The sequence below is a fragment of the Ptychodera flava genome, chromosome 8 (genome assembly GCF_041260155.1).
Source record: "Ptychodera flava strain L36383 chromosome 8, AS_Pfla_20210202, whole genome shotgun sequence".
Taxonomy (NCBI): domain Eukaryota; kingdom Metazoa; phylum Hemichordata; class Enteropneusta; family Ptychoderidae; genus Ptychodera; species Ptychodera flava.
This window is the reverse complement of record NC_091935.1, coordinates 2,442,411-2,463,083: the sequence shown is the minus strand read 5'-3', so window position 1 is coordinate 2,463,083 and position 20,673 is coordinate 2,442,411. Positions and strand designations below refer to the sequence as shown.

General features: G+C 36.3%; 1 protein-coding gene across 3 annotated transcripts in view; it reads right to left on the bottom strand.

Moving 5' to 3' along the window:
- Positions 1 to 20,438, bottom strand: part of LOC139138182 (zinc-regulated GTPase metalloprotein activator 1-like) — a 90,990-nt gene extending 70,552 nt beyond the window's left edge. For 2 of the 3 annotated variants that reach the window (XM_070706438.1, XM_070706440.1), the window contains exons 1-13: positions 20,141 to 20,438; positions 18,684 to 18,851; positions 18,130 to 18,216; positions 17,248 to 17,344; positions 15,853 to 15,944; positions 14,733 to 14,792; positions 14,043 to 14,127; positions 12,859 to 12,945; positions 10,578 to 10,622; positions 8,199 to 8,255; positions 7,514 to 7,571; positions 6,744 to 6,812; positions 4,691 to 4,756 (exon numbers count right to left, since the gene is read on the bottom strand). In XM_070706438.1, coding sequence (XP_070562539.1) covers positions 4,691 to 4,756; positions 6,744 to 6,812; positions 7,514 to 7,571; positions 8,199 to 8,255; positions 10,578 to 10,622; positions 12,859 to 12,945; positions 14,043 to 14,127; positions 14,733 to 14,792; positions 15,853 to 15,944; positions 17,248 to 17,344; positions 18,130 to 18,216; positions 18,684 to 18,801 — 921 coding nt within the window. In that variant the 5' untranslated portion in view covers positions 18,802 to 18,851; positions 20,141 to 20,438. Of the gene's footprint in view, positions 1 to 4,690; positions 4,757 to 6,743; positions 6,813 to 7,513; positions 7,572 to 8,198; positions 8,256 to 10,577; positions 10,623 to 12,858; positions 12,946 to 14,042; positions 14,128 to 14,732; positions 14,793 to 15,852; positions 15,945 to 17,247; positions 17,345 to 18,129; positions 18,217 to 18,683; positions 18,852 to 19,952; positions 20,077 to 20,140 lie in introns of those variants that run through there. The other variant, XM_070706439.1, reaches the window with a different exon arrangement.
- Between the last annotated feature and the right edge of the window lie 235 nt (positions 20,439 to 20,673).

Genomic DNA, 20,673 nt, shown 5'->3' with positions numbered 1-20,673 from the left:
GAATGCAACAAAGGGTTTTAGGAACTAAAGCATGTATGTCATACCAGACCAATATCGTGTTCTTGCAATGGCAAATATTGTCAGAGGCTTATTAAAGGCCAGTCACTGTAACATTGTCATTTTTTATCTGCAGTGTTCTTTCCTGTATTGACTGTAGTTTCTCAGTCTTTTCTCCCCAAAGCATGTTGAATCATCCTGTTTTCAGTTTGTCAAATCACCCTGTAAATGTGTAACAGGCATTGTTTACTGTTGACAATTGAATTTTGTTCCCAAAAAAAATTCAATTGTAGATCACAACAAAAGGACGTGTGACAAACTGAATATTACGTATTCAAACACGCTTCGGTGACTGGACCAAATGACCATAGTTGATACAGGGAACAAAACCACTGAAAAACTTCAAAGGCAACAGTAATACTGGCACTTCAAAAAGTGCATATTCCAACATGCCGATGTTTATCAATGTATAGCTAATCCCTTATTTTGTTGCTGGCTATTTGACAGAATAACAGTTATGTAATTCATACTGGAATCTGTCAGTCAGTGTCATCAAATCAGCCATCAAAGTTTGTGAACCTATGAATCTTTATAATATAACAGGAATGTGATCACTACTGAACAGCCATCTTTGACTATTTGACTAAACCAATACTGCCAGCCTTTCAATGACAAAAATGCATGTCGTGTGGCTTAGAGACTGTTTTACAACAATTAGGCCTACAAAAGTGTGCTTTATAGCATTCTGAAGTGAAAACTGAAAGCTGAATTGACAATTGCAGATCTCTTTAAACCATCAATACTCTTTGCAACAGTTGATTTTTCATGTTTAACTTATATGTAATGACGCTATTCTGGATACACTACAGATATGATGGTATAATCAAATTACCACTCTACTGCATCGTTCCATCTGTGCCCTAATATTTACCCTGAAAGGTGAATAGTTTTGTTGCATAGTCTGAATTTTATTTATGGATACAAGAGTTGAGGGTCTTTTTTTTCACTAGGTGGGTTCAGCAATGCCACTTGATGAACAGTGTAAGACATAAAATGTCACTACTGGATATTTTTAATCACAGTAAAACCTCTGTCACAGTTGAATTGTAAAGATGTATTTTTTTATCAACAGAATTTTAACAGGAGATTTTGAACTCTTGGAAATTCTTAATCTGCTTCTTAGTTTTTCAAAATCAAAGTTGAAGAGTGTTTACCAGCTGTTGTTGATAGTTCCACAATGCCACAATTTTTTAATTGCCTCCTCCCTTTGTCATTACATCAACTCTGTAATGGTATGCTAGACTAAATGATATGGTTTTAAAAATTTGTTGAGTGTCAAATAATGATCTTAAGTCTTCTGAAATACAAAATGAAAACTACTTGAATATATAACAAAGCACTTCTTTGGTCAGATATAGACATGTATGACTCAACACTGCTTTGATGTTTCAAACACTGTCGCCTGAGGGCGCTAATTTGACATCTTCCAAAGTACAACTCAAGAGGGCAGCATACAGCCACTGCACTAAAATGAGCAACTGTTGATATTGCATTTTCTGGGATTTCTTTCACCATTTGCCATCATTGCGATAGTTTCAAAGAAGCATTAATGCAAGTCTAATAGAAAGTCTGACTTTTTAAGAAGATCAGACTATCTTTCAGCCATATTGTTAACAAAGTTGAAACTGTCGCTGTTTTGTCAAAGACTGTACAGTTCTGTGAGTGTCATGGATGGCACTCTCACGATGTTGCATTTCAATATCAGTTTTATTGACAAATTTTCAGGTGTACGTCACACTTGCATTACTGATAATTCAGAAAATATTTTCAACAGAATGTGAACTTGACATGAATGATAAATTTCCCTGTGACAGATTGACATATAAAGCTGAAATTTACGTGATATCTAGCGTATTGACCCGAGCAAAATCACTCATGCAATGTGAGAAAATATATCAAACATGTGTGCTTCCTTGATTTAAGGTAGACTGTGCCTCGGGGACAGATATTCAGACTCTAAATTTTTTACAATGCTTTTCTGGTCTAACACTCATGGGGCTCACTTTGAGGCTCTGAGAGGAGGTAAAGCTTCCACCATCTTTGTTTTATGAAAATCAAAACTTTTATTTTTCTCATAGAATTAACACAGGGATAGTAGCAATTTAAATGTCAAATATTGGTAAATGTTAAGTTATTTGTTTCTCTAGTACCAAACTTTGCACAGTGACCTCTGAATTTTATCCTTAATTTATTAAGAGAGTGGTTGGAATCTCATTGAGGAAAGTTTGAGCAAAAGTTTAACTTTTAGTTTCAAGAGACGTACTATCTTAAATGGAAATATAACGATGCCATTGTCAAGTTGACAACATACCCATCACTTCAAGCTGAAGTTTTTTCAAAATAACAAACACATGATATGACTGCAATAGAATGCATTTACCCACTCCTTGAAATGTTTTCTGACCTATCAAAGCAACCATTCTTAAAAGCAATTGCTTCGACATCACTGACATTATCATAGAGATATGTTTTCTATTCAAGAGAGAGTTTACACAATTGGCCACCTTTCAGGATGAGTAGATCCAGTGGCCTGAGGTTCTGGACCACTGACTTTCTTGCCTAGACAAGTGAATCTGCCGTTCAACTGTCCCAGCAGCCAGTGAATACCAATGGACTTGTGTGATAAAGAGATTATATAAACCCAAACATGGGACTGTGTGCCCGAGAGTAGGTGACCATTTGCCGATGTAAGGAGGGCAAATTGTCTCCTGCTCCTACAATACAGTCCCTTGTTTGGGCTGTAATGTTTTTATTACATGGCTCTCTTACACAGTTTTCACTCAAAATATTTAGTTTATTGGCAAATGATAATCAAATGCTTTGTTTCCATCTTAGATGAAAATCCGTTAAAAATGGCGCGATTTTCATCAATGATATATTTAAACTACTGTTATGTGGTTTATCAATTTTTTTCCGCAAAATTTTCCAAAAACCGGATTTCCTATGCAAAACATGAAATTTCAACATTTTTACATCAGAAAGTTGTTAAGTTTAAACTAGTTCCAGTTCACTTTCAGTCCAATGATGACTATGTGGCCAGCAACATTATCGTCGAGTTACCATCGAATCCTATGGAGTGCACGACGTTTGATACACGAGGCATGTGATAATACATGTGCAGGACTTGCAAACTAGACAGCAGGACTGCTTGACTCATCTTGATACATGTACTGGTCTTAGGACAATCTACTACCGAATTGATTGGCTCAAACTACTACCTACTGGTGATGATATTCATTAGTCATGTGATCTACAGTATTGTTCCCCCAAGTTTAGTCAAGTAACTATGTACCTTGAAATTGAAAGTTAAACCATGAATGTTTAACCATTCTTGGTCATAACAAAGAATAACACTTAGGGGTCACTGCGGTACTGGAGAAACAAATATCCTAAGATTTACAAATATTTGACATTCAAACCCCTGCTTGCTATCCATATGTTATCTCAGAAGAAAAATTTAAACTTTTGATTTTCACGATAACAAGCTCATGGAAACTTCACCTGCTCATCAAGATTTGAAATAAAGCCACACGAGCAGCTGACCAGGAAAATTTTGTAAAATTTTGAAGATCCAAATATCTATCCCAAAGGCCAATTCTACCTTAGAGGTAGGGGACTTGATCCCAGAGATCGAGTTTGTTCTCGTCTGTAAGAGGTTTATGAAGGTGTCATAGCCTTTTGTTTTCCATTGAAATTGTAATCTAGTAAGTAAATTTCCTGGAAAGACAATCTGACGCCTGACCCATGCCTTTAAGACAGATCTTGATTACAAGCAATGTGCCCTTGGTTTGAAAAGTTGTGCTGAGGTGGCCCATAAAACCTCAACAGGACCTACAACTATCGTATACACGACCAGAGGTGAGCAAATCCATCCAGTGTTTGATTGTCCTTAGACCAGCGTCGACATAAATCCAGCAACCCTACAGTCCAGTTTGCTAGTCCTACATACATGTACACTCTTTATCATACAAATCTATCGGTAACACTGGGCTGCTGGATCAGTGGAATAGCAAAACTCACCGGTCCAAGCAAAAGAAAATTGGTGGTCTCACTGGTCTGGAACCCCAGACCATTGGGCTAGCTAAACACTTATGGTCAGTGGTTAAATCACATTTTGTCCCTAAATTTGTATTGTAAAACAATGAGTTACATACTGCTGAAAATTACTGTAGAGGACATCACTGAATTAACGCATAACCTGCATGGCTCAAGCTGTTTACTTACATACATCAGAGTATGAATTACATATACATGTATACTAACTTGTGTACGGTCTCATGGTACAAGTTGAAAGTAGACAAATCACTTTTGTAGCCAGTTGCGGTGTGTCTTTCTCTACTGATAAAAGCAACCATTGTGTTGTAACTGGACTGTGACCATGTTGGAGGAACAAATCCCTATGATTGCTTGGCAGGCTGTGAAAATTACTGGTGAATAGTCACATGTCACTTCAGTCATGTCATGGTCAGGTTGGTCAGGAAGGCATTACATGGGGCTAACACACTGTGTGAGTCCAAAAAAAGGCAAGAGGGCAAATTGCCCTCCAGAATTTGGCATTTGGCCATATTTCTGGACGATATGCTTACTCAAATCGAAGTCCAAATCTGAACCAGAAGCTGATAAACACGCTTACCTTTAATCTGTACACTTCCATTGGTTTTCCTTCAGAGTTCAGGACACTTTTTTCCCACAGCAAGTTCTGTAGAGAAATGTTTCATCATAGAAATTGACATCAAACAACAAGGACTATTTCATGATTCTATTTGAACTAGATGAAAATATCCTTGAAAAAGTTATAAATAGAATTAGAAGTCATCTACAGATGAGGAGAGCAGCCATTTTGAGTTTCAGATGTCAGTAAATTTGAAGTAATTTACAAGATTGGTTCGAGACTGGACTATTGATTTTGTCAGTGTGTTTTTTGTTCTTGTGTTTTTTTTTGTTTGTTTCTTGGACCTGGTGATTTACTTGCCTTGAATGATAATATTTGCTGGAATTGATTTGATGTCATATTGCTACTCTATTGAGAATCACGGTTGATCCCCTCTGACAACATTGATTTCGAAACAGAATCATATGAAATTTCCTTGCGCAAAGAATATGCAAATTTTAACTTTTGAACTGGGTACTGATTTAAGGTAGGATGCACCATGGTTATATTTTTATCAAACACTCAAATTTTTACAATACTTTTTAGCCTACTGCTTATGTACATTCATTTTAGTTTCTGCAGATATCAAAAATAGCTTTTTCCCAGTTGTTATTAGAGGTTATTACCCAATATCACCTGTTCCTGTGTCGTATCAGCATGAGTGTCATTTGTGCTGCGTCAGACACTCAAATTCGTCTAGTGTCTGATGCAGCACAAATGACACTCATGCTGATACAACGCAAGGAACAGGCTATGTTGGGTAATAACCGATTTATCATATACCCAAGCCCAGAATTTCACTAATAGAACGAAAAATCTTAAATTTAGAGGCATTACTTTATTGTGCCGAAATATTTGTGTGAACAGGTTTCATTCATAGACTATACCAAGTCAACATCACCTGTGATATCGCTGCGAGTCCTCCATATCTCAATGAACCCCAAAAAGAAAGACACCGGGATTCGAATATTGTCATACAAGGGGGAACTTTTTAAGGTGTAATGTGCTGTTACAATCGTAACCGATCAAAAACTGTCCTTTGCTTTAAATCTCTCCTGATTTCGATCACGCTCAATCGTCGTACAGTACAGAGATGGGCCGCCATTCTGTTTGTTTACACTGAGAGTTGCCATGTCAACAGGTGTCGCACGTGTGACATTGCTGTTATGCCACGCGCTCGCTACCATGCAAACGGCAGAATGTTTGCTAGAGCTTGTCTAAAAAAATGCAAGAACTTTAACAGAAAAACCATGGGAAAACATAACAAGACTCAACATATTATTTCCGTATTTAGCAACCTGAAATATCCATGTTCCTCAAAGCCCTTCAAATTTTTACGTCTGCGACATCCCTTTGCAGGTGGAGAGTGGCAGCCATTTTGTTTGTTTACGTTGTTTACCATTAAAATGCAAATGTAGTTCGGGAATACTCCAAAACCGATGACATTTATCGTGCATACTTGACATTAACCGTGAAATATCGCCGCTTATATTTTACAGTAAATGTCACTAGGATGAGGAGGCATGGGCATATGATAAAGACGGGATATAGCAGCCATTTTGAACTTCATATATCAGTAAATTGCAGGTGATACATTTCTGTTATCCCACACTTTGAATAGTTATCCCTGAGTTTTATTCTTGATTATGAAGAGTACCATGTCTCAAAGTTTCTCTGAGCAAAGTATGAACCAAATCTAAAAACTTTCATTTTTAATTTGGTCATAGACTGGAAGGTCCATCACTCAAGGGCACCGTCTATGCTCCATGAAACCATAGACGGTGCCCTCAATGGTGGAGTTTCCTGTCTTCAATGCTTATCACTGTATTTCAATTCCAAGATCTAACCTTGGAACCTTGACCCCTGGTTATCATGACATCACGAGGGGACTCTCCAACCAACAGCATTGAAGGTAAGAATAGCACTGTGATACACTTTGTTGCCTTCCTTAAGACATTTTTACAAAAACCTAGTATGTGGAGTAAAGGTTTGGAACAAAAGCTCTATTAAAGCAAAATTAATGTGAAATTCTCACCTGCAAAAACTCATCAAGTTTTTTAACATCAATGTCTCCCTTCATCTCATACGTGACAGTAGTAACACTCTGAAAAAAATTATTGATATCATCACTTCCTCTATAAAACTGTTAAAGATTGGGTGTTTAAAATTCATCGATAAAGCCAGTCTTATGGGCTATCCACTGCCTTATGACCTGATCAAAGTGAAAAGTGCCTTACCCAAGGCAATGGGATTATGAAGCCAAACAGTGTTTAGGTGAAAATTCTAACCACCATACTATCTGAAAATGCCACAAAGGGAATGTTCATAAAAATAGTTCATAAGTCGTTTTATGTTTGACAGTTTCACTTTTAATACATCCACATGCAACAGAGGCCAAAGTGTATAAAGCTATGGAAACAACAGCATTAAGGTAGTATGCGCCTCGTAAGTAAAAGACTTGAACTTTTGCTCAAACTTTCCTCAAGGAATCTTTCAACTATTCCCTTTCAAAATCAAGAATAAAAAAATCAGTGGTCACCGTGCAAATTTTGGTACTAGAGAAACAAATAACTCAAGATTTACCAATAATTGAAATTAAAAATGGCCACCATCACCATGTAAACTCTAGGGAGAAAAATAAAATTTTCAAATTTTGAAAAGCTAAGCTGCTGAAAAGTTTTCTTACACCAGGAGCTTTAAAATGAACCCCCACAAGTGGTATATCAGAAAAGAATTGTAAAAGTTTGAGAGTCCGAATATCTGTCCCCGAGGCGCATTCTACCTTTATCAAAATCTAAATGTTACCTGATCAATATGGTGTCCATGACTGCCACTTCCACTCTTGACGATTTCATCCATGACACTGAAACAAAAATCGGAATACACTGAGTGAGAAATTGAATGTTGAATCTTACAGTCCGAGTTATAAAAGCTAACAGCTGACGTGTTCATGAACAATGTCGTATACAATTATCCCAGTTGGCATTTATTGAAGTCTGCCCTTCAATTTGCTGGTCAACTATGACTACACTGTATTCATGAGTTCAAACATTACCGGACCACATCACTTCATGAGGTTTATTTCCTGAGAGAACAAACATTGCGAATGATAAAAACGTATCAATACTTCTGTCAAGGTATGGTGATCAAAGAACAAATAAGAAACACACATTAAACATTTGCCAAAATGTGATAAACTTGGGCACTTCTTAATATCTGTGTATAAGTACATTTGAACTACGAGCACAAACAAAATATCTACATGAAGTCATTGAGTTTTAAACCTGCGTTGGGAAAAACTACAACATATTACAGTAAATACTTGTTCTGTCTGCACATGGTTTTCTATGTTCCAGTCAGCACGTAAACATGGATTTAGGAATTACAGAGATTGTGGTGATTGCCATGAATGCAATTACACTCGTCATCAGTGAATTTTGAACATGCCATGAACGTTTAAAAGAGAAAATATCTTGGCAATGTCACCTACCTTGATTTGCCTTGTGTGTCATACGCATGCAAATCCAAGATTAGATCTAAGTCTAGCCTGAAATCAAATATATCACGTTGCAAGACATTCAGAGCAACCTGCTTAAATGATACATGAGACTTGTTGCAAACACTTGCATCTTAGAAAACAATTCCTTTGTAAAGCTTTTCACAGAACGGATGCCCTGAAGTTACGGCCTCTTTGATTCCCAGTACCGGAATACAAAATTCAGACTGGAATAATATCTACCAGGTATTGTCACAGGACTAATGTGTTGAGTCAAGTAATTCACACAACGAAAAGATGTCAATATGCTGTAAGGCATCTGGAAAGTAAACGTATTGATCTTGGGATGCCTTGGAGTATTTGATACACACAGTTGAACACTTGCTGGTGAAAACTTCTTTGCAAAGAAGTTCATATAAAAGACACAACACGGTCAGGGCAGAAAGAGTAAAACTGAAAGATTAAAACTGGTATTATCACACTCATTTGAGAACGGAGGTTGGAGTTAATGTTTTTTTACAACCCAGAAGAAGCAATATTCTGTACAAAAGAATCGACCACAAGGATGAATGCTTCAGTCAGGCATGACATCTCAAGAGATGACAAGATATGATTCATGATGGATGTATCAGTCTGTGCATTCATTAAAAGCAAGTAGGAATGATCTTGGCATGTACACCCCTTAAAGCTGCACTGATGGAAAAGCACTATGCATAAACATCATTGTCAATACATGGATCAACATTGGCACATGACACTGAGAGAAGAAAACTGCAATTTGATGTTCATCAGGCAAACAAAGATGTTACTAGTAGCACTGTTCTCCTATACACTACTCTGTATGGCTGGATACACTTGCTGATATTCTTAAAGGTTTTACTATATCTCAACACTCCACAGAGAATGATGATATTCCAAACACCAATAATTCAAAAATGAGAAAAGATGAAAACAGTGAAAAAAGTGTCTTTTTCATAATTACTCCAACAAATTTAGGAGTTTCTCAACACAATGGCAACAAGGCTGATTTCCATTCAGGATCCAAGATGGTAGAAATCAGAATGAATTATGGGATATCTCTATCAATAGAGCATGTACATAGACTGACTTTATCAACTGACAGGAACAGATGTAAGAGACAAATATAACATTGCAGCTAAATTTGTGAAATTTCTATAAAAATTAATAAGTTTGATTATGGCACGTATCTAAAGAAATTGTGGTTTGGTGGATGCTACAAACTTGATACAACAGTTACAGCTTTCAGCTTGATATATCTATAGGGTACAAGAACATCAATGCCTCGATACAGCAAATTGCTACACACTCTTCACATCATGAGATCTTACGTTGGTCATTGCTCAGTACTCAATTTGAAAAAAAAATAACAGTTGTGACCGCTGATGCCAAAGCAAAAACACTGAATTCAGGATGTAATGTCAAACATTTATGAACCCTGAAACAAAATAATGAATATTTTAGCAGGATTAATGTAAGACAAAGTGAGAAACAAAGTTGATTTTTTTTTATAATCTGAATAAGGCAGATTATATATCTATAACACTAGCCTTGGGGGAATGCACCTTCCACCATGGCAGCGCAACTGTATTAAAACTTGATGAAGCCCTGGGCTTTGTATGTATCATTTACATATTTCAGATTATCAACTGGATTTTAAATATTTATCCATACAAGATGTGCAAAAGATTCAACATCACAAGAAGTAAAGTTGTTTGGAACTTGGCTACATTATTTCTTATCTGAGAGCTGCTTTGAAAATATGACAAGTGAAAAGTAGGATTTAAGTGAATTGGAAGGTGAGCAAGAGATTTGAATTTGTTGGGTAAGAAAAAATGTGCACATTTCACAATGGAATTATCAAAACAAAGATTTCACATCGTCATGATGCAATGACCAATTGACATTATCAGTGCAGCAAAGGTTCGGTTAATGATGCCAGCCAAACATTTTCCGGGAAAGGACATTTGATATCTGCTGCAACCATCATACAAGAATGAAGGGTAGAGTTTCCTTTCATAAATAAATTGCAATTAAAAAAGCTATTGTCATAAATATATGTGATACTCTGAATGGTTACAAGACGGTAAATAATCATGAATAATGATGGTATGGCAAGGAACAATGATAATAATCAGATAACCCAGTTGATCCTATTTCATGCCCAAAATCCTAATTTTTTTTCATATTTAAAAAATTACATGTGAATGTACTTTAAAAAAAAAATAAATGCTACAAAAACTTCTTGACCAACCTCCTCAATTTTCTTTTGGGCTATTTTACAAAAAACGTGCACATTTTTTTCTTTTCCCTAAAAAGTAATCCAATTTCTGAAATTTCCTAATATATACTTACTTTGCATGACAGGTTTCTATAAGCTTTGCCATTCTGTTTATTGCCCTGTTAAACAAAAGACATTGAATTTGATCTTCAGGAAGCAAGTAAGACTACCATAGCACTAACACAGCAGCCTAGTGAATTCATATGAATTAAAACCTCATTACCTGTAACACATGAATTTTTTAGTTCTTTCTTCTGTTGTATTAATACATTTTCTTATTCAACCGCTGTAATTAACACTTCATGGGTTTTTTTTCTATCTATAAAATTAATTTTCTTGTCCTGCCCCATTCTACTTCATATACAAACTGTTTAACATTTAAATATAGTCTGTACATGTGTTACTAATGTCAACACTCATTGTTGATTAGTGAATTCCAGTCTGGTCTAGAATTCATATGTCAATAATAACACTACATATGATACACAATGCAGTGTACTGGCCAGACCACATTCCCTCCACCACAGTGCCCTGACCGTGCCACCACAAAGACCACATTCCCTCCACCACAGTGCCCTGACCATGCTTCCACAAAGTGACCGTGGCAAGGGCAAGGCTAATGTTGGATTTCAACATACTTTAGCGAGGAGAATAAGATGGAAACGTATTTGTCTTATAAGAACCAAAACAAATATAAACATAGGGCCAAAGTCCCTGAAGCTACTATAGACATGGATACAAAATTAAGTATTTCCTGACTGTATGAAATTATCTCACTAAGGTCATCCTAGGGACCTGTAAACCAAATATTAAAGCTGTCTGACCAGCGGTTTTGAAAAAACAAGCGACCCAACAGTTGACAGAGCTCTGCTGTGTTATGTAGAGAATAACTTTTTGTGACACATGTATTGATGAAGGTGGATATCTTTGATAGCTCATTTCAGGATGGCCTGACCAAAAATGGCAAAATTAGCTGCAAAAATACAAAATTGATTTCACCATAATATTAATATATTACATTAAGATAAAGCCTAGGAACCTGTATACCAAATATCACAGCTATCAGATGAGTAACTTTTGAGAAACAAATATTTTGATCAAAAATGGCAAAAATTGACCCAAAAATACAAAAATTGAAGATTTCATCAAATTTCAATATATCACACTAAGGCAACCCCTAGCAACCTGTATACCAAATATCAAAGGTATCAGACAAGTAGTTTTTGAGAAATACATTTTTTGACCAAAAGTGGCAAAAATTGCACCAAAAATACAAAATTGCAGATTTTGTCATATATTCAATATATCATATTTAGTTCATCTGTAGGAATCTATATACCAAATATCAAAGCTGTCAGACGAGCGGTTTTGATGAAATAAAGTTTTGACCAGAAATGACAAAAAAATTCCTTCAAAATACAGATTTGCATATTTCATCACAATTTGAACAAATCTAAGTTGAGTTATCCCTAGGGACCTGTATACCAAATAACAAAGCTGTCTGACCAGTGGTTATGAAGAAGAAGATTTTTTACCAAAAACGCCTTTTTTGGCACTAATTTGCATATTTTCAACAATATCAAAAAATTAAAAAAAACAGTTTCTCAAAATCATATTTTTAATCTACACATCAAATCAGTAAGTGCTGCGGTTCTCAAGATATTTGAGCGGACGGACGCCTCACATACGGACATACATACATACATACATACATACATACATACATACAAACTGACGCCGGACGGATACCCATCCCAATAGCTTCTATAGACTATAGTCTATAGTAGCTAAAAATTACTCTTTTTGGAACCCAAACAAATATAAAAATTACCAAAGTTAGAGCTATTGTTCCTTTGACCCTTCACCACAATGGTTTGGTCCAAACCCAGTGTTATAACTGGTGAGCATGGACCCATTTACAGGGAATAGGGTATGAACATTACTGAAAGCCTTAACCATTCAAAAAGTATTTCTTAACCTATCCATGACTCTACAATTCTCTTTAAAGCATGTTGTTGATCAGTTATTATCACATGTTTCAGGTTTGCTACTAAATGTAGATGCAGGTGCACACCATCCAACACTGCTCCTTGAACTAACAAACTTTGTCAGTTTTGAACGCATGGCGATTTTTGCAGCTTGTAGTCTGAGCCATTAATATGTCTCTTAGTGTTCGTTGTTACATTAGGAGTTGCCTGGTAAGTTGTATTTCAATCATTCTTGCATGCATTGTTTCAAAAGTATAATCTAAAAGTACGGAAAAATTTGTATTTCTGTCATGTTTCATGAGAGAAGAATGCCGCCAATAGCAAACAGCCCTCAACACACTCCGTGGTTTAGTCTTGCTAATCATACCTGATGTGATGTCTCAAGTTTTCAAGTTCTTCTTTGTCTACCAAATCAATCTTATTCACAATTATCAAATCTGCCAGGGCTATTTGTCTGAACAAAAGAAAAAAAAATAGTAAAATGAGTTATCAATGGATGAAAGTGAAAATCTTTTAAAATCTGTCAAACATTAAGCATGGTGGATTGGCACAACATAATTATGGGAAAACTTTGAACAAACAGTGAGAAGCATAAACTGATAAGCTATCAAAAAGGATAAAGTAATGATTGTTATTGTTTTTATCAGGTAGACACTATTACTATGAATAGATATACTTTAAAAGATCTCAAAATCTTTTATCATATAAACATAATGTCCTCCTGTAAACTGACATTTGATAGATTAATTGTGGTGGTGTACACATTTTGCAGTGAAAATACAACTGTCATCAAAACATTGTTATCTCTACAATCCATCTTAAAACTCAAAACAACTTCAATCAAGCAACAAAATGAAGATTACAAGGATCCGAACACACACAAAAACTGGTCATCTCTTCAACTTGGACCGATAAGGCTGTTTACAGTTGCTGGTTTGCTACTAAAATTATCTGCCAGTGTGCAATATTGGACACTGCTGAATGAAATGCAAACAAATTTTGTAAGTGCTGCAGATGGCTCTTTTGGTACCTTGTAATCTGAGCTGTGTTTTTTCTAGTGTTCATCGTAACATTGGCAGTTGTCTGTTTATTTGCAGTTTTGCCATTCTTGCATGAGTAATTTTCGTAAAAGCAATCTAAGTTTTGCAGACAAATATTGATTTACTTATTAAAGCCCTACTAGCTGTATCTTTTAAATGCAGAGGGGTGAATGGTTTCAACTGTGACACTGTATGTTCTGTTTCCTCTGTAATATTACCAATTTTTGATAATGGCGGGAAATCAAAATGACCATTAAAATTTGAATTTACTCATCAAACGTTTCACATAGGAATGGTTCCCTAATGCTGTAAAAGCCCATATCCCTTAAGTGGGTAGAATTCAGAGAAAACCACAAAGAAAATAGGAAGATATTTTGAAGTCAACAAATTTCAAGAGTTACAGCCAGTGGAGCTTTAATGAGAGAAAAGTGACAGCACTTGCAAACAGCCTATGGCAAAAAGCAGGAGACAGCTGACAGAGATACATGCACAATGAAATTTATCAGATCACCTGACAGCTTCATTGACCACGCCTTCTGGTTTCTCTTCATGTAAATGTTGCAAGCAGTACTTTGCATCGACCACAGTGACAATACCTGGATGAATTTAGATATCAAATAAGTGAAAAGAGTGATTATATTGGCTGGATATCCAATTTTAACATGAAAATTATGAAATATAGAATATTTCGTATGATGTTTTGAAAAAATTATTACTACCTTAAGAAGAATATATACAAGTTGTTTGAAGAAGAAATTAATGACTTATGCACAGCTGTCTTGTTGGTATCTGGACTGCAATTGATAAAAACAGGTGGAAAATCAAACAATAACTTGTGAAAAAACTAGCCCTTGAAATGTGATGTTCACCCAATTCAATACTAGAGTATGTTCCCATTGTTTTTGATAGAATTGCTGAACCTGTATACAGGGATATGTGGGTAAAATTTGTAAGGGATGTTGATGAGGGACTGATGACATTCGATCTCTGATGCATACAGCAAATGCCTGGTTATGGCCATTAATTGTCAGTATCCAGTGAGACTTGTTTGCAGTATATAAAACCTTTCTTTATCAGTAGATGCTACCAAATCAAAGCAAATCACTATATCTAGCATAATAAATACATGTGAACTGTCTTTTAAACCATGCTATTGTCCCAGCAAAAGATGCAGCAAGCTTTCACAAGCTATTTCTCTTACCATCTAGGTATATTTCACTTCCTAGTTCATCATCAAGCCAAAATATTGAGGCAATCGGACCTGCACAAAATGTGGAAGAGAAAAATTACTCTCATTAGTTTCAATTCTGCCAAACTAAGTAAATATATCATCAGTACATGTATGTATATTGCCATCCCGCTACTTTTTGAGATAGGATTTAGTCTGAAATTGTTTTCATAATACTAATGACAACAATTATCAATGCTAGAAACAAACAGTATTTGCATAAATTTTGAAAACTGTGATAAAATTGAGTGTCTTAAGGCGATACCAAAGGATTCAAAGCGCGCGTTGGTTGCTATCGCTGGCAGTGTTCCAAACACGCACTTTTGCACGTGCAAAATCTTACCGTTCCGTTGTTTTCTATGGATATTCGACTCCTGGTATTTTGAAAATGCTCAAAATCTTTCAACTCTCTCAATTGTAAACCAATTTAGCTGATTTTTTGTAGGATTATTAAAGTCATAGGTGGGAATATAGATAACCATGTGTTTCTAAAATTTCCGGACAGTTTATGAGATAGCACTGTAAAACCCTTCAAAATTTCACAAAATGACACAGTAGATATTTTCCTGTTCAAAAATGGTTTGTACCTGAACAGATAACCTAATCCATGCTAGGGGCTCTAAACAGGTATCTCATGCGTTACATGCTGAAATTTTGGAAAATTTGGTGCAAATTTGTAGGAGCTGAAACGTTTTAAAATAGAGCTGTGAAAATTTGTATATGAGTGACGTCACTGATCCATCGCGAGACAAACCTGCGTCTTTTGGAATTGTATGGTTCTATAAATCTTTATTATGCAAACAAAACCATGAAAACTTTGCATTTTGATTGATTTTGGAAATTATCCTTAGCAACCCTTGCTTAGCAATTTGAATCCTTCAGTATCGCCGTAATGTTTTATATTACAGTAATTTCACAACTAAGATTGATAGCCAAGGATTTCGTCATCAAAGTAGTTGGATCCATTAGGTATCATGGTAAGATTAACGATACAAGAACTGTTAGCTGCAGGATAAGATTGAGTGGATGTTTTTGAAAACATATTATTTTACTTCCTTTCGAGGATTAAATCAAGAATTATGTCAGACTATACCTGGATCTGCTAAACCGGTCGTTTCTAGAAGAATGTAATCAAATCGTCCTTTCTTTTCCATCAGATTTTCAATGGCTTTGACACCATTATCTCTGTAATACCAATTTTACAGTCAAAGTCAAAATTAGCTTACACATTCTTATCTTTACAGACTGTAGACTCGCCATCGTATGCAGAGATGTGTGCAAACAGAGGGCAATAGTTTACACGGTCAAAGTTGAATAGAGAGGGCGATAGTTTACAGGGTCAAAGTTGAATACAGAGGGCAATAGTTTACAGGGTCAAAGTTGAATACAGAGGGCAATAGTTTACAGGGTCAAAGTTGAATACAGAGGGCAATAGTTTACAGGGTCAAAGTTGAATAAAGGGGGCAATGGTTACTGGGTGAAAGTTGAATACAGAGGGCAATAATTTACAGGGTCAAAGTTGAATACCGAAGGCAATGGTTTACAGGATCAAAGATGAATACAGAGGGCAATGGTTCACAGGTCAAAGTTGAATAAAGAGGGCAATGCTTTACAGGGTCAAAGTTGAATAAAGAGGGCAATAGTTTACAGGGTCAAAGTTGAGTTGACAATGAACCATTGATAGTGACAGCAAGCTTTACAGACCAAAACAGTCCAAAAGTGATGGGTTCACTGATAGAACTTTGAAGTTAGCTTAGCCACAGTCGTAGATTATGTTCAACAGCTGGTATTTTGGCATATTGTCACAAAAGTATGAGAAAGGGGATATCTATATATCAGGCAGTGACATAGAGCAGCATTAACATTGAAAACCTGATCACTGATGATAACAGCAGAAAATTGGAATATCTTGATAACTTCAAAAAACCCACATGATGAGAAAACATCTGAACATGATACTGCTTGAGGCACTCTTCAGAAATCCAGCTATATGCAACAGTGACATATCTATTGTAATTATTTCCATGACCTTGACCTCAATTCACAAACCGCAATACTAGCATTGGAATAGGATACATATTCTCCGAGAGACAGCTATAGATACACCATCTTTTGCTGTCACTCAGATTATTGTTGTCTGATATGAGCGTTTCACATTTTGTTCTAGACTGACCCTAGTTGCTTAGATTTTCTTAGCAGCAGTTACTGGTGTTCACCCAATGATCTAAGCAACAGCCTGTCAGAATATAGCGCTTCAATTGCCTAAGGTTTACTCCATTTTGAGATTTATACATTCACAGACTGCGGGCAAGTCTATAGTGCTGTTTTGCTGGGGGGAGAAACATTGACATATGGGATGTAAAAAATCCTCCACAACCATCCAGCAGCCAGGTAGAATGATAAATTTATGTAATTATCACGTCAACCAGAAATTCACCCAAACTAGGCTTTTGAAGTCAGATATGAAGAAATGGATGTGTAGTCTTACTTGACAGAGCAGCATAGGCATCCATTGCGCAATTCCAACCATTCTTCAAAGAGTTCACCAGACTGTCCCACAGACATTGATTTCTCAACTGCACTTCCTACAAAAAATAAAAGTTATCTAATTACTCTCAACACTTTCTAAAACCTTCCTTTACCAAAACACATTAAAAAACTACTACGTTCACTGTGGCAATGTTGGACCAGTGTCAATAAAACTGGGAGTGAAAGGGTTATTTATAAGCATGAAAATCAGAGAAAAGACAGAAGCAAATGGATAAGCTGTCCATCAGAACACAAATGTTCACATATGATTTAAAAGATATGAAAAAATTACCTCATGTTACATGCTATATTATCACACCCTATAAGTACTCTGTCACCAATTGTCATGTGACATGATGTGGGCCAATCAAAACTTTTATTCCCCTAATTTTCAAATTGATGAATCACCAGATAATTTTTGTGATGACACATTTGAAGAAATGAAGAACAGGACATCACTACTCAGACTTCTGTATCAAATGACACAGTGGAGGATGAGTCCATATGTATTATGAAAATACAAAATTCAAAAAAAAACTTTGTTTGTGTCTAAACTATGTAAAAGCAGTATAAATTTTACACACACATGGTTACCTATAAATTTTTACCACAAGGAAACCAAAAATCCTTTTTACAAGATGAAGGCTTATCCACAAGGGGATTTTTAGGGGTTGGTCACCCGTCTGTGTTTGAAGCAATCTATTCATATGTTAATAACCACACAAAAGGATATATTTTCAGAACTACAGGATATGCTGATATGTATTATCATGTAAATTTGTTTTTCCTGTTTTTTCCACTTTTGGAGAAGATCAAGATGAGAGCATATACAGTTTCCTACCTTCACCAAATTCATTCAAGATCACAGCTATCTTCTTGTTATGCTGTTCATTGAGGATATAATTCAATAAAGTGGTCTTGCCAGCTCCTATAACATCAAGTACACAATTTTAACACCCTTGAGTACACTGATTTGTAAGAATTGCACAAATCATCATCATTTTTTCAAAACTTCAAATCTTAGGAAAAACTTCTGTTCAGTGTTCTAGAGATTGAAAGCATTAGTACAAATTGACAGTTGCCTTTGCAATCTACATAACCCTGTATGAAGAGGGTGCTCCTGTTGTCCTTATATTTCAGATTTCAAATCAATATCACAAAAATAAGAGTGCTACTTTTGGCCCTGGCATAATGCATCTTGGTTAACAATTCCAAATAAAGGGCATTCTCATGTGTGGTGTCAGGCTCTTCTTTCAGTTATACACCCTCCCCTATTCTCTTTCTGACATCTCTGTTTCAATGAAATGAAGGTAATGACACATACAGTTTTTCAAATGCCTTGAAAAGGATTAAATGACACAAAGAGCTCTTTGGCTCTGGTATATATTTGTGTACCTAAGTATCCAGTTATGATAGTGACAGGAATTTTCTTGCCGGGCTCTGAGGGCACTGTTTCAACCTGTGCTGGTATCAGCTGTGGGCATTCATCATCAGAAGAGTTTGAGTCAGACATCGTTCAATAGATCAGCATAAGTAATTGGCACATCAATGTTATCGGAGGACCTGGAAATGATAAGAAGACAAAAGTTTTCAAGCACACCAGAAATATTGCTTGAAATGGTTTCTAAGGACTTTCTCTGCTTACTATCATTTTGTTGAAGTGAATTTAAAATTGTACAGCATGCCATTGAAACACTTGAAATATAAACATTTGGCATTGTTTTGTTATGGCCAGTAACCTTGTAAATTTTAGCACGGTTCCCCAGTCATGCTACCAGGGTTCCCCAAAGTATTATCAATGCAATCACTATTAGGGGACAACAGAAATGTTACCGGGATTCCAAAACTTTTTATCTATGTACCCAAACCTCAGCAAAAACACTGATTTGGTGTTTTTCTGCTTATTTTCAAAATAAAATAAACTAAATTATTACTGCAAAATACATGCAAAACTATTGGCGTTGGTTAAATTGACAAAATCATGTTTGCACATTTTTGCAATAACATAATTAATGGCCGCCACTGATTCATCAAAATGTCACTATACTGTTATGAATTTTTGATGAGTCAACTTGAACTGAGATATTGAAAAAGACTGCAAACCAGCAGTGTTGTTCTGGGCTCCATGAATGGAACAGAATAACTGCGTCAATATACATTTAAAATCCGTTAATGAACAACTGTATTACAAAGCAGGAATAGTCACTCCGACATATCACAATTTCATTATATAACATTATAATTTTATACATTCAAAACAAGAGAGGGGGATATGGGAAATCATGGAGAGATGAGATAAAATAATTAAAATATGATACATGAACTCTGGTAGCATGGCTGGGCACGGTCCCTCTATCACAGCACCGTAGGCTGGGGAAGTCTGGCCTTTAGAAAACATACAGACAAGCAGCAAATGGTGACGCAATCAACTTACGTCAGGTGTGATGTAATTTGCAAGACATCGGTGTATGTCCATTGAGCTATGGGGTAGCCCAAGGCCAAAATAATGTTACAGGAATGTGAAAAAGATAATTTTTCTCAATGGTGGTGATGTCCCAGGGAATAAGCAGTCGTAGTCTGGAGCGTGTATAATGGTTAACAGTACGGTTACTTATTTCCAGTAACCCTGATAAGAGTAAACTGGTAAATAGGGGATTAGTGTACCTCTGAATGGCAGGGCTGTGTGTTACCGGCGTTGGGATTAGCGGCGTTCACATCACAAGCCCATCGTTGTGCATTCATGATTCCAGCACAGATGGGACTGTGATGCAAAAGTCTGTCCAAGGCAAACATCACAGGTATGTGAGTGAGCGATTGCACTCTAAAATCAAACTGAAACGTTATGGACTTACTCGATGAACATCGGATATAGCAAATTTAGGTTGACTATCCTGTGGCCGGCGTTGCTCGATGCAGAGCCGGGCGCTGCATGCAGTTGTTGTCAGGGCCGAGGCTTGTATCTGCTGCTTTCACAGGAGAAGATTGAGCGTGATTGATTAATACCGGCTCACAGTCTTAAGACAGAGTCTTTAAGAAAAAGACTGCACCACAACAAAGCCACTACACTCTCAACAAAAGTGAACAGTTACGCAAAGCGTTAAACTCTTTAAATCTCCCACCAGAAGGCCGCCATCTTTGAAAGGAAGTCCCGTATGACCTTTGACTCACCGCAGCTAAGGTAAGAGATAAGAATGTGGCCATGTGGTGGAATGTCGGAATTTTCAGGATAAAATTTGAGTGATCTAGATTAAGATTTAAACTATTGCATTTATTGGTCATTCTGTTTTATAACGCGTAGCGGTGTGTGCAACATTTTCTCTTCGAATCGCAAATCTTGCCAAGTTGGTAGGCGGCGATAGTGAGGCTTCGCGGTGGTCACGTGATT